General features: G+C 34.5%; 1 protein-coding gene across 2 annotated transcripts in view; it reads left to right on the top strand.

Annotated features, from left to right (window-relative positions):
• Window positions 1–24975, top strand: part of LOC136024820 (cGMP-specific 3',5'-cyclic phosphodiesterase-like) — a 186904-nt gene that overhangs the window by 62130 nt on the left and 99799 nt on the right. For both annotated transcript variants that reach the window (XM_065700299.1, XM_065700298.1), the window contains exons 4-5: window positions 10267–10431; window positions 20182–20271. In XM_065700299.1, the coding sequence (XP_065556371.1) occupies window positions 10267–10431; window positions 20182–20271 (255 nt within the window). The remainder of the gene's footprint in view (window positions 1–10266; window positions 10432–20181; window positions 20272–24975) is intronic.

Raw genomic sequence — 24975 nt, 5'->3', positions numbered from 1 at the left:
CCTTATATTCCCAGGGGCATAATTTACTACACTTGCCACCAGGTTTTGGGGATCCTATTGTCCCTGCAATTTTTGTTATAGGATATTTAGTCTATTTTGCACCAAATGGCTACATATAAAATTTGACTGGACGCATTTGGGTAAAAAAGGTTTATGGGGCGACTAATTGCCATCGGATCAATTTTGACTAACAAGAAGGCAACTAGAACTTTCAATTTCCAATCAAATGAGCCACCTCTGGAGTTTAAACGGCCAACTATTACATAAAAACCTTATATACTAGTAGTATGGGGTCAACGACTTTCATCACAGCCCTACCCCAGTTTACTCTAGGAGTTATTAAAACCTTTTTTCGGCATCATTCCAAGAATATGCAGTGTGGCTTAAGAGAATTTCCTAGTACCTTTGGGAGAATTTCAAGAATGATGTGCTATCTTGTATTGCCTTATCATCTATGTTGTCGGTGAAATAATACAAAGAATACAAGCGGGCCCATATCCTGATTTCCAAAAATTTCAAGAATGATGCGCTATTTGGTATTGCGTAATCATTCAAATTGTCGGTGAAACATTATAGTACGTTCTACGACAGCCCTCACATGTGATCTTTTGATATAACAACTGATCCAATAACATTTTTCGCTTCTAAGCAGTTTTCATTAATCATATGAAATGTATGTACGATTTAGGGATCGAACGTCAGATCTATTATTTCCTATGTTAAAAGAACAACTAATGAATCGAACCGAACCAACATGTCATTGTTGAAATTGTGTTCTTAGAGATGCCCCCAATTTTTTGAACTTTAATTGCTTTTTACTTTTTCGATCTTTTACATGTCTTAAAATGACATTAAATATGTTTAGAGTAAAAGAAATTCAATTCTAATATTTTTGAAACACGAATGAAGGTATAAGTATATGTAGTTCATGATCTTTCCTATTAGAAAAACAATATTTGTTGTGACATTTTTTTCTGTTTTTGATTTAGTTTTTTTAATAAAATTTATTCAACTGTTTTTGGTACTTAGATTTTTGTGGGGGGCCTTAGATTTTCTTTAGACTTATTATTTTATATGTTCTTTGGGGAACGGAATTTTCTTACAGACAGGAATGCAGTCATACTTATCGCTTTCAATATTCGTAAGCTCCAGTTAAAGCAGAAGTTTTCACTGGAATGTTTCCCGCATTAACTTGTTGAACAAAAATATGTTTCGAAGTGTTTTGTATCTTCCTCTAAGGGCATATTCCCCTCTTTCCAGTTTCAACCATACCTGCTCAAAAAGAGCACTAAACCAGGTCACTGTGTTTGCCAATCATGTACCTGTCTTTGTTTGTTTGTGTGTCTGACTCTGTGTGTTTGTGTCTTTAATGTCTCTGTCTCCCTCCGTGCCTTTTTGTCTGACTGTGTGTTTGCTTGTCTCAATGTCTGTCTTTGTGTGTCTGAATAAGTCTGTTGGTGCGTGTTTTTTGTCTCTCTCACTTCATACCTGTGCGTCTGACGGCGCGTTTGCCTTTCTCTGTCTCTGTCTTTGTTTGTTTAGGTGTCTGAATCTTTGTGTTTGCGTGTTTTTCTTTCTGTTTACATGTTTGTGTGTCTGAATGTGTGTTTGCTTGTCTCTGTGTCTGTCTTGTGTGTTTGTATGTCTGACTGTGTTTGTGTCTATGTTTTTTTCTATCTCTCTCTCCCCAAGTCTTTGCGTTTGACTGTGTGTTTGACTTTATCTGTGTGTCTTTGCGTGATCGTCATTCAGACACTGTGTCTTTGTGTGTTTTTCTCGTCTTCGTGCCTGTGTGTCTATCTGTGTGTTTGCTTGTCTCTGTATCTGTCTTAGTGTGTGCATGTCTAATTCTGTCTTTTTTGTTTTTTCTCTCTCTCTCTCTCTGTGCCTGTTTGCCTGCCTGTGAGTAGGCCTTTGTCCGTTTCTGTCTTGTTTTTTTTGTCTGAATCTGATTTTGTCTATGTATCTGTGTTTTTTCGTCCCTTTCTCTATGTCTGTATGTCTGACTGTGTGTTTGTCTGTCTCAGAGTCTGTATCTGTATGTTTGTGTGTCTGGATCTGTGTATGTTTGTATGTTTTTTGTTTCTTCCTCCATGACTGTGTAATTGCCTGTAAGAATATCTGTCTCTGTTTGTTTATTTGTCTGACTGTGTTTTTTATCTTTCTCATTCTATACCTGTGTGTTTCCCTATCGCTGTGTCTGTCTTTGTGTGTTCTTTTGTCCGATTCTGTGTGTTTGTTTGTTTTTGTCTCTCTCTCTCTCTCTGTCCATGCCTGTGTGTCTGATTGCGTTTGCCTGTCTCTGTGTCTGGTTTTTTGTGTTCCTGTGCTGATTCTGTGTTTTTGTGTATTTTTTTCTCTTTCTCTCTCTCTCTCTCCGTGCCTTTGTGTCTGACTGTATGTTTGTCTGTCTAAGTGTGTTGGTATTTCTGACTGTGTGTGGGTGCGTGTTTTTTTGGATTTTCTTCTTGCCTGTTTGCCTGACTGTGGATTTGCCTGTCTCCATGCCTTTCTTTGTGTTCAAAACTAAACAAGAAAGAGTCCCGAAACTCCAGAAAAAAATCTTACGTATGTCGTGAAAAGTACTGGAAATTTTCTTCGTCATATATCAATATTTTCCTATTATAATTATATAGCGGAAAGTGATGCGCATCCCAATATTAAAAAGCCTAATATTTAGTAGAAGCTTTCCAGAGGTAAAACCAGAGACACAAAAGTTCATATTTTAATTATATAATAGTTATCTCATAACTTTGATGGGTTAAGCTAAATGTAATAAATATCAAATATTTAGCATCAACATTAAAAGGAATATCTTTTGACATATATATATAGATATCAAAATTACATCACCCCTACCAAACATTAAAAGCAATGTGAAATTAATATAGGCATTGCCTAGTTCCGAGTAAATTTACGAAGAAACAAGAAAAAGGATGAATCGATTGAAAAATTATGAATTTTGGATGATTTAACGGAAACATTTGATGAAAAAGTCAAGGAAAATTGCATGGCAGCAATATTAAGAGGGAGCGCGGTAAAATATTTTGAATAAATTATAGAAAAAATCAAAACACATTGACACTCATAGTGAATCCTTTAAAACCAGGTTCATCGAAACAAGCCTTTCCAAGAGACTGAAAACTGAGGTAGTTACTATGCTTATTGGGATGGTATATTCCCCGCAGCGTTGGGGGGGGGGTGTAATTTATAAAATTTGCCTATTTATTACAAATAGTATTTGTTTTCAGGATGTGTACACTCGTTTTTTCTTGTAATTTTTTTTACTTGGGGAATTTTTTGCAAAGTGGGAAAGGTTTGTTCGGGACCCCATACGTCCTATCCAGGGCCAAACGTTTCCCTACAGGGCTCCTTTACCCTTCCAAGCCCCTATTGCCCCTCATTTTTTGTGATAGATTTTACATATGTCTAAGTATTGAGATTAAAAATTAAAGTTTTAAGCATGAACATACGAGGGCAGCCAGTCTCATGCCTGCTAAAGTCAATATTCAATTAAAAGTCACCAGACAATATTCAATAAAATTCTTATATGCCACCAGAACCACTTAGGGTCTAAAGCCATTTACCCTGAGAAAGTTTCATAAAGCTGCTTTCCTGGCACCTTTATTGCCATCATTGCAATAATATGCATTCCACAGTGATTTGGGATCCTTGCTAGGCAGTCATGTTCTTTTGATAATGAATGAAACTTGTTTCGATCTCCAAAAATTGAAATGAGTACAACCGGCCAAGTATCCTTTTTGTAATGTAATGGTCCTGATCATATCACTTTTCCATTATTGGGGCTTGCCCATGACTTTGGGGTCCCCATATTCCAATCCAGAACAACATTTCCTCCTACAGGGCCCCATGTGCACCTTCAAACCCTCAGTGTGCATATGCACCTCCCTTTTTTATTGGTTTCGATATTTACATAGAAATTTCATATCTAGATATCTAAGTATTGTAATTAAAAATTGAAGTTTGGAGCGAGAAAATACGGGGGAAGCCGTTTTCCTGCCCGGGTAAGGCCCATTATGTAAAGTAAAGAGCCATAGATCAGCCACTAAGTTTGAAGCATTATAAAAAGCTTTTCCTATCCTTAATAAGTTTGAAGCATTATTTGAGCTTTTTCTATCCTTTCATGTCAGTGACTGATTTTGATATTTCAAATAAGTGCCTTTTTAGCCCCGTTAAAGTTTTGTAACCCACAAACTGGAATAATTTAATCAGTCAAAGAAAAATTTGGATCCTCTGTTGATTGACAATCGGTAACGGTTAGCATGCATCTGCTTAATGGAACCTCCAAACCTCTACACACCACATCTATTTTTAAATGTTATCGAGTGGGGTAGCACGCACATTTTTTATATAAAACTTATGCTAAGACAGTGTGTTACATTGCTTTTGCTCCATTTTAGTGAATTCAAGATCAGAGAACCCTTTTTTTAAGATTTTCTTAGCACTATAAGAGTTTTTTGTCGGACTCTGTGCTTTTCGTGTGTCTGTTTTCATTTCTCTCTCTCTCTCCATCCCTGTATGTCTGACAGTTTGTTTATCTGTCTCAGCTTCTGTTATTGTGTGTCTGTGTGCCTGACTCTGTTTGTTTGTGTCTGTTTTTTGTCTCTCTTTCTCTGCGTATTTGTTTGTCTGACTGTGTATTTGCTTGTCTCTATGTCTGTCTTTGCGGATTTATGTGGGTTTTGTCTTTCTCACTCCATACATGTGTGTCTGACTGTGTATTTGCCAGTCTCTGTGTCTGTTTTTGTGTGTTTGTCTATCTGACTCTGTGTGTTTGTGTGTTTTTGTCTCTCTCTCTCTCTCTCTCTCTCTCTCTCTCTCTCTCTCTCTCTCTCTCCCTCCTTCTTTCCCCATGCCTTCTCGTTTGACTGTGTTTTTGCCTGTCTCTTTGTCAGTCTTTGTATGTCTGATTCTCTATTTTTATTTGTATTTCTCTCTCTCTCTCTCTCTCTTTGTGCCTATGTGACTGACTGTGTGTTTGCCTGTCTGTGTGTCCATCATATTGTGTTTTTTGTCTGACTCTCTGTGGGTGTTTTTTGCCTCTCTCTCTCTCTCTACGCCAGTTTGCCTGAGTGTTAGTTTGTCTGTCTCCGTGTCTGTCTTTGCGTGTTTTTGTCCAAACAAAAATTCTAAATCCCTAGAAAATTATAATTTCAAAAAATTCCAAGTCCTCCAAAAATTTTAAGTCCAGAAATTAAAAATCTTACGTGTTAAGTAAGTAAAGATTCAAGTCAAAAAAATTATAAGTAAAAAGTCCTAATAAAAAATGGAAAAAAATGAAGGGGGACAATGGGGCTCTGGATGGGGACTTGTGGCTCTGGAGGGGGATATCGGGCCCTTGATGTTAATTTTTCAACCCGAACCCATTTGCTATCCCCAGCAATGAAAAACCGATATGCTCAGGACATTACATTATAAAAAGTACACTTGGCCGGTTGTACTAATTACAATTTTTGGAGATGAAATAAGTTTCATCGATCAAAAGAGTATATGTGTATAAAAATCATCTCAAATCACTATGGTATGCATATTCTGGGAGGATGCCAAATAGGTGCCAGGAAACAAACCACTGATAGCATTTACCATATACCCAACTCCTATTGAGAAATTTATTGCGCAATTAATTTGTTATGACGTAGTGACACTCAGCACTAGTTGGCTAACATCGCAGAAACAATAAATTGATTGCCTAGAATGTTTTTCTAAGAAATTAATTTCATCAATGACTTGTTGGCTCAGTTGAGTAATCTGTCGTTCTATTACCATAGGAGATAATCGGTCTCAAGTTCAATACCTACATCAGCCATAAATTTCATATAACAATGGAATACAGCTTAGAAGCTAAGAATTTTGTTGGCTCAGTTGTTATCTCAAGAGACCATATGTGAAGACTGTCATAGAACGTATTGCATTGTTTCACCGACAACTTGAATGATTAACTTGAGACACTTGCCCATGGACTCAGGAGGTTTTTGTCGAACCCGGAGTTCCGCTGTCTAATTTTTCAACTATTTTTAACAAAATGGCTATCTCGAAATTTTCATCGGCTGGGTTTGGGGAAAAAGGGTTTGGGAACTAGCTGCCGTCCGATTTCTTTTGTCTCTTAAAAAATGGTCACGAACTTTCAATTTTCAATCAAATAGCCCTCTGAAGTTTTTACGAAAATCTCTTCCACAAGAACCATACGTGCCCCCAAAGCAGAACTTACAATGCCTACCCCCGGGCTCTGACGGGTTATGTTTACACTTTATTTTTACTATCTGATATTTGAACTATTTTTAACAAAATAGCTGTCTCAAAACTTTGCCCTCCAATCACTTTTGACTCTTTAAAAAGGCACTGAGCTTCCGACTTCCATCTATTGTACCCCTCTGAAATTCACACGAACACCTTTCATATGAAGTGCATCTGGGAAATCATAAATAATAAAATATTAGAGCCGAATGGCCTTCACTATAGGCAACGCTATAGCGTTGTCTCTGGTACATAAACATAAATTATGCCCAATCTTGATTTCAGAATTCTTTCCGAAAAGTTTCGCTGGTATATCGTGAAAAATAGCCTATGAATCTGTCAGGATAAATTAGAAAGTAAAAGAAAAAAATGCCTACCAGGTATGTTCTTTGCTTAGTTTTCTTGGGACCATCTTATAATAAGCTTTCAAAAGGTATGTGTTTGTACAAACGCCCAAGTTTCTCTCCTGTTGCAATTATCCTTCACAATTTTCTTACACTCAGAAAACCTTTGGGAGGATATATTCTTAGATAATTATGTACGGGAAGAAAGTTTTCTTCTCTGTGTTTCGAAACTTTTACTGGTTAAAGAAATATAGGAAATGTTTTCTCAATTTCCTTGTCGAAAGTTAGATTGTTTTAATTTTAAATGAGATGTTGCTTGAAAATTTCATTGACATTGAAATTTTAAGTTGTTTTGGATCAAAATTTGCATTTGAACTAAAATTTAAGCAAAAATTATTTAAAGTTTGAACAAAAAATTGAATTTCAAGAAAAAATGTCACTTTGGAGACAATTAACTTTATAAAGTTTGTGTATATTTTTCTTCCAAGAATGAACTGGGGAAATAAAAGTCTCATTAACTCAGGTTAAGCTGATGATAGCAAGTTGAATCAATTTTTATAGGTTTCGAGTCCAGGGTACGAAAATAAATATGAAAATTAATATTAAGAGTACTAAGTCACTACAACTAGAAATACATGACGGTGAAGAGGTGATGTTGGGTAACGATGATATCGATCGAGTGGAGAGCTTCAATTAACTGCGTAAATACGGTGAGTGCAGCAAAAATGTTAAAAGTAGAATAGCCAATGTTCAGGATGTTTTTTCACAATTAAAAGAAATTGGGAAGAGTAAGAAAATAAGTCTGCCAGCCAAGATTTGAATATTAGAAGCAGTGATGACAGTAGTCAAATATGGGTGTGAAGTATGGTCACTCCGAAAATGGAGGAGAATTTACTAGATTTTTTCCAGAGAAATTGCCTACGAATTGTCTTAGGTACCTGACTGAATGACAGTATCTCAAACACTTAGCTGTAAGAAAGATATGGATCAATTCTGCTTTCTAGTGCTATAATGATAGAATTGTCAGGATGAATTGGACACGTTCTGATGAAGGATGATAGATTGTCCAAGATCGCTCTTTTCGGTCCGTCTAGGGCCAAAGGAAAAACAGGTCATTCCCGAAGGGGGTGGGGGGATGTTGTAAGAAATATCTAAGAGATACGTGAACTTCTTGTTAGGGTGTAAAAAGAACCTCTTGTTAGGGAGACTTTGAATATATTGGGATGGATAAGGAATGTATGTAGCTCTGTTGGCCTCAGACGGCTTGGTGCTACAGTGAGTCGTTTGTAGTTATAGTAGTAATTGTTAATTCCGAACAAAAGTATTGTCAATGCCTGGCATGTCAAGGCACGTCTTTAAATGATTGTTTGCACCTTTTTTGTCATATCGTTGGTTTTTCTTGGGCGAGAAGTGTTATTGAATCTACGGGATTAGTTTCTGCATATTGTTGTTTTAAGGTTTGGTTTAGAAACACAGAAACAATTTTTTGTCTTCGAATTACGGCCTTTCATGTTTTGTCACTACTAAAAGAAAAATCATTGAAAATTTTGATTTTCAGGCTTGACTAGAAATAAGATGGAGCGATATGGCAAAACATGTTTCCATTTTGATGTTCTTGATACTCTTAAGATTTAAGAGACAATTTTTTTGAGTATGTGAAATATTATGAAACGTGGGCTGTTAGGTGTAATTGGGAGTTAATGCTATGATGCACTACTATTAGGTGTGCGGGAAGATTCCTCAGAGTACGGATGAATAAAACTGACAAATTGGAGTTATTATAGGCTAGATTTTTCTTGTCATTAAAGCTCTTGAAAAGGCTCTTTTATCTGTTAAAAGTTATTATTAGAGAGAGGGAGAGAGAGAGAGAGAGAGAGAGAGAGAGAGAGAGAGAGAGAGAGAGAGAGAGAGAGAGAGAGACTTTTATTTTAAAAACGACTTTCACAGCGCGTGGAGCTGAATTAGCGCTTTACGTCAGGCATTACAGTCAGATAAAACTTGTCAAAAAAGAGGGAAAAGCACAGAAACAGACACACAGTGTCATAAAGACACTTGTCAGATAAAAAACAAAACCAACTAAAAAATCGACTAAAAAACTGAGTTAATACAACAATACGTCAATACAACAATACGTCAATACAACAATACGTCAATAAAAAAATACGTCAATAAAAAAATGCAACAAATTGACAATACTTCAATACAACAGATTCACTGATTAATAATGTTTACAAATGCAGGAATGGAACTCTTCCTGTATCTCTCCTGGATTGGTGGGAGAGATTGAAGGGTAGGACTTTCTGGGTGTTGGGTCTTCGAAGTCGGGATCTTAAAGGTTGAAAGGGCGAGGGTCACAAATTTTGGAAACGGGGGTTTGTCATGGCTTGATTGCCAAACCGAGTAAACAGGAGGGTTCTTCTCTCTGATAGGATAGTGAGCTGGAAATTCTTAAGAAGAAAGTGATATGGGAATTTACCTCGACCATAGATAATTTCTTAATGCTCACTTTTGGACTGACACAATTGAATAAGATTGGGAAGTAGTTAAGCCAAACCGGACAAGAATATTCAATAACAGTGTGAATGAAACTTTTATAAAATTTTAAAAGGTGGAATGCAGGGCAAGAAAACTTGAAGAAAAATTTAAGCGTAGAAAGTGCCAAATTAGCTTGCTATGTGATGCTAGTGACGTAGACTCCCACTTCAAAATCGCTCGAGATAGTGATACCCAGGAGTTTGCACAGCTATTACTTTGTTTGTTGCCATAGCCCCGGGACTTGATTTGTATTAAATGCCATTTCAAATTAGATACACTCATCAGTAGCCATGTTCCCAATATATATGTTCCCAATGGAACTTATGGCCTAGCTATATGTAAACATAACCTTAAATTAACGTCTTCAAAAGGATGATCAGGGTACTGTCTAAATATGGGTATATTCTTAAAATAAATAAATTAAAAAAAAAACTATTGTAGTGAGCCAAAACTGTGACCTTCTTTGGAATTACTTTTTTCATTCTTTGTAAGTAGAACGTAAAGACATTAGCGTTAAACTTCAGATTCAAAAAGAAATTTAAATACGCTCTTAGACCACACTGGTTATACATAGAGTATAATAAAAAGCGAAAAAATATAAAAATGATTAAGAATGAAGAAACAAGATTGATTTTAAATCAGTTGGAATAAAAAAAATGCGAAGCGAAGCCCCCCCCACCAGATATTCTGGCAAGGGCCTACACCAAGCCGTCCAAAATAGTTAAAAAAAAATATTTACGCCTTTGAAGTAAACTCGGAACTCTAAGAAGACGAAGGAAAGCCACTGTCTTGTTAAATTTTTTAAAGAAATTTGTGTTTTATTTTGTGTTGAGCACAGAGTGTGGCTTGTAGGAAGCCCCTTTCGAAGTTTCTGCTTTGTTTTTTGCTTTGCTTTTTTTCTTAACTGGCTGAAAATCACCCTCATTTTCTGGTTTCTTGATTATTTTTCTGTTTTGTGTCGTTTTTTTTTTTGTTAAATGGGGAATTAGTCTGAATGTTCTCTAGGGATTCAACGCCTTTTATTACGCCTCTCCCCACTTGTTTCCCATTATTGCCTTAAACACAATGTTATTTTGACAAATTGACTAAGTTTCGAGAAATAAGATTTTATTGTTGCTTTCTCGTATTTCAGGATGAACGCTTTAGTCCCCAAATAGATGAAATTACAGGTTATCGAACACAGAGTTTAGTTTGCTTACCAATTTGTAATCAGCAAGGGGAGGTACTTGGTGTTGCTGAAATAATTAACAAAATCGATGACGGAAATGTTACAGAGTTTTGTGAAAAAGACGTGGAGGTAAGCTATTAAAAAATTATTCTGTGAAACTGATTTATTTTGCCAAATTTGTTTTTTTGTATAATTTTTACGCCTAGATGGTAGATTCATCTTTGTAGGCGATATCCAGATAGTCCACAGATGGTGGACAATAAACTTTTTATCGCTATTAGACACAGAACTGGTTCTATTGTGACTTGAATTAAGTTAAAAAAAAAACTTCCCAAAAAGTAGTTTTTCAAAGAATAGTAAAGGCCATAAGAAACTTAAGATGAAAACAAATAGAAACCTACAATAACTCAAACTCAAAACGACCAGAAATTACTACTAAAAATAAATGAAACCCGAAACGAACACAAATTAAATTGACAATCATGGCAAAAAAATATAAATCAGGTACTAATATGAGCGAATAAATAAATCTTAAAACGAGGAAAACTTAAACTGAATATACGAATCAAGCTTGAAACGAACAAAATCACTACAAATAATTGTTTGGGTATTGCCTCCTTCTGTCACTGTAAAGGTCTAAACTTTACTGCGTCATTGGTGTTTTACTGAAAACTATATGTGTTTCGAACAGTCTTGGACGGTACAAATAAAATCAAACTGAATGTTTGATATATAATTGTATTAATTGTTGAAATATCATCAGTTCAAGGTTTTATTTCACTGTAACTTTTATTCTATTTTCAAGGCTTTAATAAATGGAAAAGAAAATATTTGTAATATATTTCATTTTCAGTGAAGCGTCAATGACGCAGAAGGGAGACATTTACACTTGGGGAAGAGGGTATTATCCAAAGTCTTGTTTGTACTGAGACTATATTTGTCTTGAATAGCCTTGGAAAGAACTAATAAAGTTAAAGAGAATATTTGATACATAATGATATTAATTCCTGAAAGCTCATCAGTTTAAAATTTCATTTTTCGGTAATTTTTATGTTTATTTTCGATGTTTTAATAAGTAAAAAAAGAAAATATTTCTAATATAATTCGTTTTCAGTAATTCTCCAGTGACGCAGTAGGTTTTAGGTTTTTATAGTGAGAGAAGGAGGCCAATACCCAAACTCCTGTTTGTAGTGATTTTTGTCCGTTTCAAGCTTGATTTGCATATTCAATTTAAGTTTCACTCTTCTTAAAGTTTGTTTATTCACTTGTATTAGTACCTACTGTATGTTTGTTTGCTATGATTGTTTATTTAACTTCTCTTGGTTTTGGGTTTCATTTATACTACAAAAGCAAAATATGTTTGTTCGTTTTAAGCTTGATTTACATATTCAAATTAAGCTTTACTCGTTTTAAAATTTATTATTTATTTTAAATTAGTACCTGTTGTACGTTTTTTTGCTCTGATTTTTTATTTTATTTCTGTTTGTTTTGGGTTTTATTTATTCTTTAGGAGTAATTTCTGGTCATTTTGAGTTTGAGTTATTGTACGTTTCTATTTGCTCTGATCTTAAGTTTAATATGGCCTTTACTATTCTCTGAAAAACTTCTTTTTCGGAAAGTTGTTTTTAATTAATTTTGTTCTGTTTTGATTGCCAAAGTTTCAAGTTTTTCAAATTCCCTACTTCTATGTAATTTTTATTCCAATATAAATTTAAAATAAAATTAAATGTGTCTGGAAACATTCTTGGCAAGAAAAAATAAAATTATTATAAATATCTGGTAAATAACAATATTAACTGCTGAAAGTTTATCAGCTCAAAATTTAACATTATTGCAACTTTCTTTTTTATTTTCAATTTTATAACGATTCCAGAAGAAAATATTTGTTTTATAATTCGTTTCAGCAAAGCACAGAGGTATAATTTGCTATAGGACAGGGGGGGGGGCAACTTCTCCTCCCAGATCTCAGTTTGCCTCCCTCTTAGAATCAGTCACCTCCCCCCACCCAGAGATAAAATTTAGTTTCTCCCAAAATCTTGTCAAAACTAAGATAAATCTGCATGATTCAAGCATCAATAGAAACAGATCCGTTTTTTTAAGTATGTTTTACCTTTATAGTACTATAAATACCTTCATAGTACTTTTATAGGACCAAACAGTACCTTTATGGTATCCGATGGCTTATATTTTAGTTTTTACTGTCATTTTCTCTTGATTTTGGAAAATTGGCTTCAACTCCCCCCCCCCAGGGTTTTGGATGAACTTGCGCCACTGGTAAAGCGACAAATACGCAGTAGACTTTATGTTTTTACTGTTGGGGAAACAGGCAGTAGCCAATCTCTTGTTTGTAGTGAAAATTATAGGTGTCTTGAAAAATCTTCGAAACACCTAGTAAAATTAAACTGAATTCCCATGATTTATAGAATAAAATATCAATAATAAGTTTTTCTTTGTGTGTGCGGGGGGGGGGGGGGGTCCAACCATGAAGGTAGGGATAGGGGTCAGCTCCCATGATATTTGGAATGAAATAGCATTAGTTGTTTGGTAGGAGGATTGGGCTATTAAGGGAGGGCCAAGGGTTAACTCCCTTGATATTAGTAATAAAATGCCGTTCATTGTTTTTTGTGGGGGGGGGGGGTCAGGCCAGGGGTCTTTTCTAATGATTTTTAGAATATCGTTAATAAGTTGTTTTTTTTTTTGGGGGGGGGGGGTCAGACCGTGGAGGGACGTCTAAGGGTTAGCTCCCATGATTTGCGGAATCAAACATCCTTGATAAATGTTTTTGGAGTGGGGGGAGGGGGTTCATGGTGGGAAGACCTCCATGCCGACCCCCAGGAGTCAGCTCGCATGATTTTTGAAATAAAGAGTCGGTAATAAATGTTTCTGGGGGTGGTCAGGCTATGGAGGAAGGGCCAGGGGTCCGCGCCCATATTTTTGGAATAAAATATCGTTGATAAGTTGTTTGTAGAACGGGGGAAAGTATGGAGGGAAGACCAGGGGTCATACCTATGATTTTTCGTATAGAAAATCGTTAGTAAGTGTTTTCGTGGGGGTGGTCAGGCCATGAAGGAAGGGCCAGGGGCAGCTCCCATATTTATGGAATAAAATATACGAGTTTTTCTTATCAGGGGTTAGCTCCCATCATTGGTAAGTTTTTTCTTTGGGGAGGAGGATCCGGTGGGTAGAGGGCAAGCTCTCATAAGTTTTTGAATAATATATCGTTAATAAGTATGTTTTTTTTTGGGGGGGGGAGGAGAGGATCAGGCTATGGAGTGCCAGGTGTAAGCTCCCATAATTTTTGGAATGAAACTTTGTTGATGTTTTTTTTTTTGGAGCGGTGGGGTGGCACATGGAGGGAAGACCAGGGGTCAACTCCCATGATTTATTATCGGTAAGTTGTTTCTAGGGCGAGGGGGATCAGGCCATGGTGGGCCAGGGGGTCAGCTCCAATGATTTTTGAATAAACTACTATTAATGATCTGTTTCTTGGGGGGAGGGGTCGGGCCATGGAAGGAGGGCTAGGGGTCGGCTACCGTGATTTTAAGAATAAAAAATCATTAATTATTTGAATTGATTTGGGGATCCGGACATAGAGGGAGAACCAGGGTTTAGCTCCCATGATTTACCATTGATTAAGACAGGGGGAGGGCCATGGTGAGCCGGCGGTCAGCTACCATAATTTTGGAAGAAAATATCTTTAATTAGTTTTTGGGGGGTTTGGGAATTGGGACATGGAGGGGGAACCAGAGGTTATCTTTCTTTATTTATCACTGATAAGTTTTTTTCTGGGGGAGGGGGATTGGGCCGTGGTGGATCGGGGGTCAACTCCCATAAATTTTGGAATAGTATATCATTAATAAGGGTTTTTTTGGGTGGAAGGGGGAGACGATGGGGTCATGGAGTGCCAAGGGTAAGTTCCCATATTTTTGGAATAAAATATCGTCAATATTTTTTTTTCTGGGGGTCAGGCTATAGTGGGAGAGCCAGGGTCAGCTCTTGTGATTTTTGAAATAGAACATTGTTGATAAGTTGTCCACACTCTTTATGCTAAAGTTTGACCCTTTCTCACAAATCTACTTTTCAAAACTAAAAAAAAACTTTAGCGTACAGAACGGGACGTTTAGGAGGGAACAGCCCCACAGCCCCTTTCATATACGGAGAAATTTCTGTTCGTTTTAAGTTTTAATGTCACTCCTTACTTTAAGTTGAAAAACTTGTTTTTGTTTAATTTCTGAACGTTTTGAATTGATACAAGTTTTGATTTTAGCTCTCCGCACATGAATAATTAAAAAAAAAATTAGCATATTAAGTTTTTTGTGGCCTCATGGCTTTTTCACAGTTTTGATTGGATGATTTTGAGAAAAAAGCGGTGGGGTAGGAGGCCTATTTTTTTCCAATTTTTCGGTTACTTAAAAAGGCAACTAGAACTTTTAATTTTTTTATGAACGTTTTTATTAATAATAAATATACGTAACTTACGAATTAACTTACGTAACGAGCTTCTATATTCGTATATTTTTATAAAGTATATGAGAGGGTTTGCCCCCTTGTCAATGCTTGGCTCTTAACACTACAGCTTAAATTTTATCCTTGTTTTTTTTTTTAAGAATAACCCCTGAATCACAAAGGTCGTGGAATAAATAGTTGAAAATACAAAAATACTTTAGCGTAGAGAGCGAGGTATTTAGGAGGAGATGACCTCCTCACATGCGTAATAATTCCTATTCGTTTTAAGTTTTGATGCTGCTCCTTGTATCCAGTTGAAAAAACTTTTCCATATTTATTTTTTCATTGTTTTTTTAAAGAATAATAGACAATCCTGCACCCCCTTAATGGAATTTTTCTTCACCCACAATAAATTTCGCATGAAAACATCATCCCACGCAAGCCTCTCCACTCAATACACCTCCCTCCCAACCAGAAAAAACCCCTGAAAACGTCTGTATACTTTCCAATAACCATTTCTATATGTAAACAATGGTAAAAGTTTTTGACTTCCAGCCCCTACCCCGGGGACTGTGGGGGAAGAAGCCTTCCCCAAAGACATAGTTATTAGGTTTTTCGACTATTCTGAACAAAATCTCAAAATTTTGATTCGGTGACATTGAAGAAAAATGAGCGTGGGAGGGGTCTAAGTGCCCTCCAATTTTTGTCGCTTAAAAAGGCGCTAGAACTTTTAATTTCCGCTAGAATGAGCCCTTTCATGGCATTCTAGGACCACTGGGTCGATACGATCACCCCTGGAAAAAAAAAATAAACACGCACCCATGATCGGTCTTCTGGCAAAAAATGCAAAATTTCAGATTTTTGTAGATAGGCGCTTGAAACTTCTACAGTAGGGTTCTCTGATACGCTGAATGTGATGATGTGATTTTCGTTAAGATACTATGACGTTTAAGGGGCTTGTCTCCCAATTTCCCAAAATGAGGCAAATTTTCTTAGGCTCGTAACTTTTGATGGGTAAAAGTAAATTTGATGAAGCTTATTTATTTAAAATCAGCATAAAAATCCAATTCTTTTGATGTATCTATTAGTATGAAAATCCCGTTTTTTAGATTTTGGTTACTATTGAGCCAGGTCGCTCCTTACCACAAACAGTTCGTTACCCCGAACTGTTTGATAAGCAAACACCCTGTTTGAAACACAGGTCTGTGATCATTTAGGTTTTTTTAAGTGTGACATAATTTCTGTTAATTTTACCTTTTAACTTTTAATCTAATTATTAAATAAATTCAAATAAACTAAATTTAATTTCTTTTTTTTTGTAAATTTTCATTTAAAATTTTAGAAACAAGTTAATATTTATTAATATTATTTAACAGTATGTGTTTAATAGTATTAATAATATTAGACTAATACTTATTCAATTAATGTTTAATAAATAAATAACTATTAATTTAATATTTTAATTTTTGATGTACAAAAATTTTGATGTCAAAAAATTTTTGATGTAACCAAAAAATTTAAAAGTCTTTTCTAATATAGTGTAACCCTTTATTTTCATCAGAAAAACTTTATTTTAAACGCTGACGTTAAAAACCTACGTCAGCAGGATTAATAGACTTGTCTCTTTTCTCGTTACCTAAACTTACGTCAGGAAGCCTATTACTCATTTTTTCTGACTAATTATCAAAGTCCTTTGGGACGATTGCATATAACTTCACCGAGCTGAAAAGAAAGAAATCGGTTCTGTATTTGACAGAAAACTAAAAGAATTGCTTCGCCAGACGTTTTCTCATGAAAGATTTTTCCAATAGCCTACTTAGATATTTGATTGCTTGAGTAATCTTTTATGATAGGTTATCCTCTGCTTCAATTTTGTCTTTGGATGCCAGAACGCAATAAGACACAATAAATATAGCTAGAACACGGTGGACGTTAAGCATCATCATAATGTAAAAATCGAACAGGCAACGTGTAAATAAGGAGTGACTTACGTCAATTATTTTTTTCGATTACACTGTCTTTATACTTATCACATAAATATAATTAAAATACAATCAGTACTTTATTTAAATATGTCGTTTTAATACTTGATTTAAATATAACACAAAAAATTTAAATTAATATATATATATATATATATATATATATATATATATATATATATATATATATATATATATATATACATATATATATATATATATATATATATATATATATATATATATATATATATCAAATAAAATAGTATAATGTCTATGGAACATAAGAAGCAACAAAACAAAAGGAAGTAATTCTGTATATTAAGGGATTACATTAATACTTTGCTGTTCCCATTAAAGTTTTTAACGCTTTTGAAAAAGCTTCCTATTGTTATTAAACGGCCCTTGTGGGACAAAATTGGGACAGGCAGTCATAATTTACCATAAAGAGCGATGTACTAAGGAGGTATGCAACCCTGTCGTATATGGAATAAATTCTGCTCGTTTTTGCTCCTTGCTTTAAGTTGAAAAAACGCATTTTTTTTAAATTTAATTTCTGATCGTTTTTCAGAGCCGGTAAATCTGACTTACCCTTCTTGAAAGTTTCCTTCTCTCAGGGGAAACCTCCCTGGAATGTTCTTCTCATTTAAAATACTCCCCCCATAAAATTCCTTCCTAACAATCCCATCCTCGTTGGAAATCCCCCACCCTCTATATAATTTCTTGCGGACCTAGATTCAGCTTGAAAATTTCTTCTTATTATTTGTAAATGAAAATTTCAGCCTGAAAATTTATTGCTTACTATACGTAAACAATGGACAATTTTCATAACTCACGGTTCTTTCCCCACAGGTTGTGGGAGGAGGGTGGTCGTGTGACCCTTAAAGACATAGTTGTGGGATCTTTCAATTATTTTGAACAAAATGGGTATATCAAAATTTTGATTAGACTACTTTGGGGAAAAGGGGCGAGGGAGGGGGTCTAGCTGCCCTCCAATCTTTTTGGTCACACAAAAAGAGCACTAGATCTCTTAATTACCGTTCAAACGCAACCTCTCCCGATCCTCTAGGACCATTAGTTCGGTACGATTACCCTTGGGGGAAAATAAATTAAATAAATAAACACGGCTCCGTGATCTTTCTTCTGGTAAAAAAAAAAGAAAAAAAAACCACTTTTTTATATATAGGAGCTCCTATATACAAATAGTATGTAGGAGCTGTATATAGGAATCCTTTAATTTTAGAGGCCCCCCCCCCCCCATTATTCTAAGTATCGTAGCCTTTGGTGGGCAATACTAAACTTGATGAATATTTACATATTTGAAACCAGTACGATAAGCCTATTCTTTTAATGTGTACATTGATATTAAAATTCCGTTTTTAGAATTTCGGTTACTATTGAGCGGAGTCACTCCTTCTTACAGACGACGAACTGTTTGGTAAAAGTCAAATGCTAGAAAGGGGTATAAATTTCAATCATTTATTTATATACTTACTTGCTCGCAACTCTCATTTTTGGAACTTCTTAGAGGCTCGGCCTCTCAAAGAAACTGAGGATATTGCTCTGAAATGTCTGATATGAATAGTTTCTGGCACCATGCCCTCCCCCCCTCCGCTGGTGAAATCGAGACTCTGAACCTGTGCTATCCGATACTCATTACTGTGAAAACATAATAGCATATAAATCCTTTCAAAGCTCTTTTAAATTCTATGTGATTTCATAAATAATTTTTTAGACCACATTCCTTAGTCATTTACATTTAAAATGAAATAAAAACACCAAAAATGGATAAACTTTAAATAAGAAAATAAAAAGACAAAAACATCCATGTACAAGTAATAACAAAAGGCAGAATATTTTGGACTTCTATTCAGACAATCGCACTAAACTCGGTTTAAACTACAGCAGGCATAGCTAACTAGATGCAAGTTTCTATTTTTTTTATAGGAAATTTAATGTCTTTACCTCCTTTTTATGCATTATTTAACTTGTTCAAGCTAGTTTTCTTCTCGTTTATTTCTTCCTCATATATTTTGTTTTTACAAAGGCTTCCTGGAGGCTGAAATATTTCGACTTTCATTGTTATTTAGCAGAAAAAGATTTTTTTTTTCAAGTTCACTGTCTTATGTGACCCTTGTTAATAGTAAAAAAAAAAAAAAAAAAAAAAAAAAAAAAAAAAAAAAAAAATCATCGATATTTGGTATCAACACATGCATCAAGTGAATTGAATTTTTATGCCTATCCTAAAGATATAAAATTCATTCAGTTAAAAGTTACACACTAACATTTGCGAGCCAGAGAAGACTTGCCAAACTTAAAAAAAGAACTAAAAAGCCCATAAGGTGGAGCTACCGTCATGAAGAAAATAACGCCATCAAATTCAGCACATAAGAAAATCATGCTTCAGAGGTTTAAAACCTACTTCTACAAAAAGATTCGCATCGTTTACAACATCAAGGATGCGTGTTTACTTTTTTTTCCCCAGGTAGTGACTGTGTCGAACCGATGGTTCTGTAATATTAGTAAGGGGCTCATAAGAAATGAAGTTTTGAATTCTAGTGCTTTTTTTTAAACTATTACAGTGATTCTGCTACAGAAAATTGCTGCTGTCTGCAAATTTTTGGCGCATATCGACATCTTCGGTTCAAAGAGGACCCAAATTATTAAAGAAAAAATAAATTATAATTATTATTAAAGAATGATATACTAAGTCCCCCAGTGAGGTGTCCTACGCATAATTGCTCATCACTTTTTGTGTAATCGAAGTTTTGGTAATTGCTGAAAGTATCAGACCAACAAGGGTCATTGGAAAATGGCTTGTTAGTTCTCTCGATCATTTCAAAAAATATTATTTTTTCTGTCACCGCTATAAGTTTTGTTATTTTATTTTTTGTTATTAAGGAAAGTATTTCAGAATTTCAATATTTTTTATTTATTTTAATTTTATTTATTTTTATTTAATTTCAATTTTATTTTTTCTGTCATTACTAAAAGTATTTCAGTTCTTTTTTCTCTGTCATTACAAAAAATATCAACGCTTAAATTTTTTCTTTTTCTTTTACTATCTGTCACAGCATAAAATATTTTGAGGTTATGCTTTGAACTTTAGAGTTTGAACTATACTTACGCTATACAAATTCTATGAAACATGTTAAAATTTTTTGAAAATCAGTTTATTTGTAATTCAACTTAAGTATTAAAACCAAATTTTACCGTTTGATTCTTTATTTCTAAATAGTGGTTTTCACGAGCTATATAATTCTGTAAATTCCTTTATCTGTTTTTCTGTAAAAGCAAGTTTTCCTAACTGTGATATGCTCTTTTGCTTTATCGACTTACAAAACATATATTTTTTCCATATCATATAAATTGCCTAGTTCAATGTTCCATGTTACATTTTTCATTTAAATATACTTTAGTCTCTACTGTATAATTTTTTGTTCAATTTCAGCTTTTCAAACGGTACCTAACATTTGCAGGGATCGGAATCCAGAATGCAACTCTCTTTGAAATTTCACGACGCGAATTTGTAAGAAATCAGGTATGCCATTCTATTTTGTTCTTTCAATTTTTTTTGCTTTTACTCACTTTTAGTCAAATTTTGTATTTACTTTTATTCTTATTTTGTTTGTTTTACAATATCTAATTTTGTTCGCATTTTAAAAAAATCGTTGCACATATCTTAATGATGGGACTGTTGATGATAATGACGAAGATGATAATACCAACATTTATAATGTTATTCTAGTGGAGGTACTGTGACGATTTTTGTCGTAAAACTATATATATATATATATATATATATATATATATATATATATATATATATATATATATATATATATATATATATATATATATATATATATATAATCTAATTCTGTGTACTCCAACAGTGAGATTTGAATTCAAAATTTTATCTTCATTTTACATTATATGGAAATACGGAATGCCCTACCTGATTTGGCTTGAAGACACCACTTGTTTGCAATCTTGAAAAGACTTGTAACATAATTTTGTTTCTGATTAATTTTTGGCTATTGGTTACCGGTCTAATTTTTGCTGAGTGATCAGAATAAATTTTTGGAAATGACTCAAGTCTTCCCCTATCTGTTATTCTCCCTCCCTTTCTCTCTCTCTCTCTCTTTCTCCCTCTCTCTCTCATTCTCTCTCTCTCTCTCTCTCTCTCTCTCTATATATATATATATATATATATATATATATATTTCTCTCATTCCCTCTTTTTTTGGTTTGTTTGTTGTTTGTCCTTTTTTTACTGTTTGTAAGTCAGTGTTTAAATAGTATTTGTATTTCCCCCTGCTTTACAGGCTTTGGAGCCTTTTTGAGGGTCACTGCGTTGTCTTTGTTTGAAGATTTTTAGTTTTTTGTTGATGTAGTTGAGAATACATCTTTTATCTTAATGTTTTGTCATGTCGGGTTGTGACTGTATTGATTAGGTGTAAAATCATATTGTTCTATTATGATAACTAAGACAACTATTTTGATGAACGGCTATGATTCTACCGATAAATGGTGAACAGTAATGGTGATGAACGGTGATTGTGACAGTAACTGGTGTGATTCTTAGGTTTCAATTAAATCAATTTATGATAAGATTCGATTTACACCATGAGCTTATTTTTTCAGGTTCAGGCTGTACCTTATATTTTTAATTGTTCATAACTTCACTACTTTAGGTAACATTGAAGTACAATGTCCTAGTTAAGCTAAAGATAAGAAAAAGATATTACTTCCCATAATCCCGAGATAAAAAGGGTTTCCTTTGTTTCATTTTGCTTAAATGTCAGACGCATTTTTGCAAGTCAATCACATCATTCCTTAAATCTGTAAAAAGAAGTAAGCTATTTCTTATAATGTGTTTTGTCTTAAAACCTTCTGTATCAAACTTCCAGCCAATAAAAGAACATTAAATAAGACTTCATCTCATTGGCTCTGCTGCGCGAGAATTCAAGACGATAAAAAATGGAAAGTTGTTGAGTCAAAAAATTTCTTGCAAGTAGTCCCCCTGTTTCCCCTGTTTCCCTGTTTCCCATTATGGTATTAGAAATTCAATTTAGGGGACCATTAATGATAACCATGTGTTCTGGGTATTCTCTTGTATGATTTTAGAAATATCTGGTTACTGATAAGCATGCTTTTAGCATTCAGAACACACCATTGAAGCCAAAGCATGAGGCTTCTTGAGAATTCGTGTTGTTGTCAAGCATCCTTCAATCCTTTCGGAATCTACTAGGCTGCGTCTGAGGCCGCAACCATCTTAAGCCTCCTTGCCCTTATGATGATGATGGAAATTCAAATGACTTTGATAATAAAGGCGATGATAGCAGAGACGATTAAAACGTTCAATGAAACCAGTCAATCGGTATGGAAGAGGTTCAAGCTATTCCAATCCCTCTCAAGATCACAAAAGAAATAATGAAAGTAAAAAACCCTCAATATAATGCTTACCCAAAATCTATACAAGTTAGAATAGACAAATTTGCTATTTTCCAAACTAAGAAATTGCATCGTTATTAAATTATGTATTATGAAGCGGCAGGGGCACTGTATTCTTGTTTAAATTAGCTGGCTTACATAATTTTTTCCTTTAACTCCATAGCGTCATGAATCTTGTCAATAGTAGCATTCCTTAACTTAATACAATCTTATTTAACAGAATTTTCAGATGATGAGTTTTTCAGTAAGCAATGTATCTTTGTCATTAGCAGAATTGATAGACATCTTCTCTTTTTTTTTCCACGGCTCTTTGAATGAGGCTTCAGCTTCTGAGAATGGTGGTAATTTTTATCTTGACCTGCATGGTAAGGTGTGCCCCAACTATGTTTGTGGGTGTATAATGAAAAAAAGACTAGAGAAAGTGCAGTTCAATAAAGAATGATTAGTAACATTCAAATTGAAAAAAAAAACAGTAGCATTGGTATCATTAGTACCTGTACCCCGACGATCCCCTACTAGCATATGTAGCTCTAAATTCCAAGGAAATGAAGTGGAATTAAAAATTACAGTCCAGAAGTGGAGCGCTCTCGCTCTTTTTATATTGTTATTTTCAAAACTACTCCTACCACTTTTATGAAATCACTGCATCACCAAGCCACCTGGGGCAAACACAGCTGCACATGATCCTTCTCCATCCTAATCTATTCAAAGATTCTCTATTTAATCCCTATCAAGAAGCTTCAGATTCCAATAATCCTTCCTAACAACCACGTCCCACTCTACTCAGACAAGTCCTGCTTTTACTTGTCCCTATATAGAAAGCTAAAAAAGGATGATACTTGGCAACCTGCTATATTTCTTCCACAAAAAGTATCCCAGACATCTCGTTACATCTCTCATTACCGAAGTAGAATGTAGGATGTAACAACATTTTTAATACAACTTGCTGTTTAATATATGGTCAGTCAAACAGGTGCTAAAAAGCCATACTTAGACAATTCTTCTAGAAAACATCAGACAAACCCTCCTCCTTATTCTGAAGCACCTACGTTTCAAAAACATACTTGACCGCTGTCATCATTGGAGTTTTCAATATTCTAATCTTGATTCATATACTTATCTTCATATTCTTGAAAACTTTTTTTTTGCTGCAAAAAAAAAAAAAAAAAAAACACACACCGGGCCTGGACTAGACTATTCTATTTATTTATTTTTTTCATCTTCACTGTATTCATCCTCTTTACTAATGAAACTGCACTGGTAAGTGAAGCTATTCCCTTAATCGATTTTCTCGTTACCCAAAATTCCCCTTTCATCTAATCCCTCGATGGATTTTCTTGTTACCCTTAATCCCCCTTTCATTTATTCATACTCTGAGTAACTTACTCTTCTTAATGTTAATTTTCAAACCTATCCTTACACCAGACACTCTCAAGACCTTAAAAAATTCATTCATTTTGCTTCTGTTTTCTATCAAGCACACTCAAGTCATCAACACACTCTTTTCTAAGTCTAGGATAGTTTTATCATCTCATTTGATTCAATGCTGTCTCATAACTTTCGCAACCTTTGTTATGTTTTTTAGAACAAAGTCTATCAAAATTACATTTATAGATAGGGATATAATACAGTCTTACTCAACCCCTACCTAATCAATACTAAACCAGCTACTAACTACATCTCCTACTTCAGCCACAGCAATACCAAAAAAAAGTTTTTCGAAACAAAGTAAAGACCCGCACTAAAATATAAGATGATATAAGGCAACAAATTATTAGGAATATCCATTTCCTACCTCATATTAGTTTAGACTAAAGAAAACACACTGGTCAAGATAAGTATCGTTTTCATTTCAGTTCAAATGACACCCTTTCTGTTGAAGTTTTGAAAGACAATGAGGGGAGACAATGAGCTGGGGTATGGTTTTCTTCTCAGTCATAGCTCTCAAGAGCTCTTCGGGAATAGTTAAATTAAATGCCAACATGAAATGAGAGAGTGTTAATTGACACCAGAAATAATTTTTTTGCTTCTTTCTAGGCTTAAGTCATTTGTATTTTCTTCAAAAGATCTTACTTTTTGCATATTGTCTTTCTGGAAGACTACTTGAGTTTGCGGAAAAAGTCTGAGATCTTTGGTCTCATACTTTCCCAATTAATTACGGTGTACCTCAAGGCTATTTGCTTTGGCCTATATTATGTCATTGATGACTTGATATTGAGACTAAGGCAGTATTTGCTTTACATATCCATCGACTGTTATAAACACAGCCTCTTAATGATGGTGATGTTCGTTACAGACGTGTTTGAGGTAGATGTTTTCACTAAAACAAGTGATTGTTCGACAAAACTGTAGCTGGAACTTTTACCGAAATGACAAGGTACTTATTTCACTGGCTTCTTTAATTTCATATCTATTCATTCACTGAATTACCATGTTACTTGGACTTTTTATGGAGAAGGATCTACACTTGCTTAAAAAACAGGAAATTCGTCTTTTATTCAACAACTTTTACCAAATATTCAACATATTTCCAATCTGAAAAATCATGCATATCAAATTGCAAAATTGTAGTTTGATAGATGGATATAGCTGAATCGTATCTATTGAATTCTAGATATATTGTGCTCTTTTCTTGAAATACTAAGTCATACGAGAGCAGAAAAATATTATTCCAAACATCGTAGAGGGGATGTAGAACATAATACGTTAGAAACGATTGAGCATGAATATTAATTTAGGTATCAATGAAAGTGATTTTCTTGTAATTACTACTAAGAGCTTATACTCT

Source organism: Artemia franciscana, chromosome 3, assembly GCF_032884065.1.
Source record: "Artemia franciscana chromosome 3, ASM3288406v1, whole genome shotgun sequence".
In the NCBI taxonomy this organism is placed as follows: domain Eukaryota; kingdom Metazoa; phylum Arthropoda; class Branchiopoda; order Anostraca; family Artemiidae; genus Artemia; species Artemia franciscana.
Note: the sequence above shows the minus strand (reverse complement) of the source record. Positions and strands in the feature narration are given on the sequence as shown.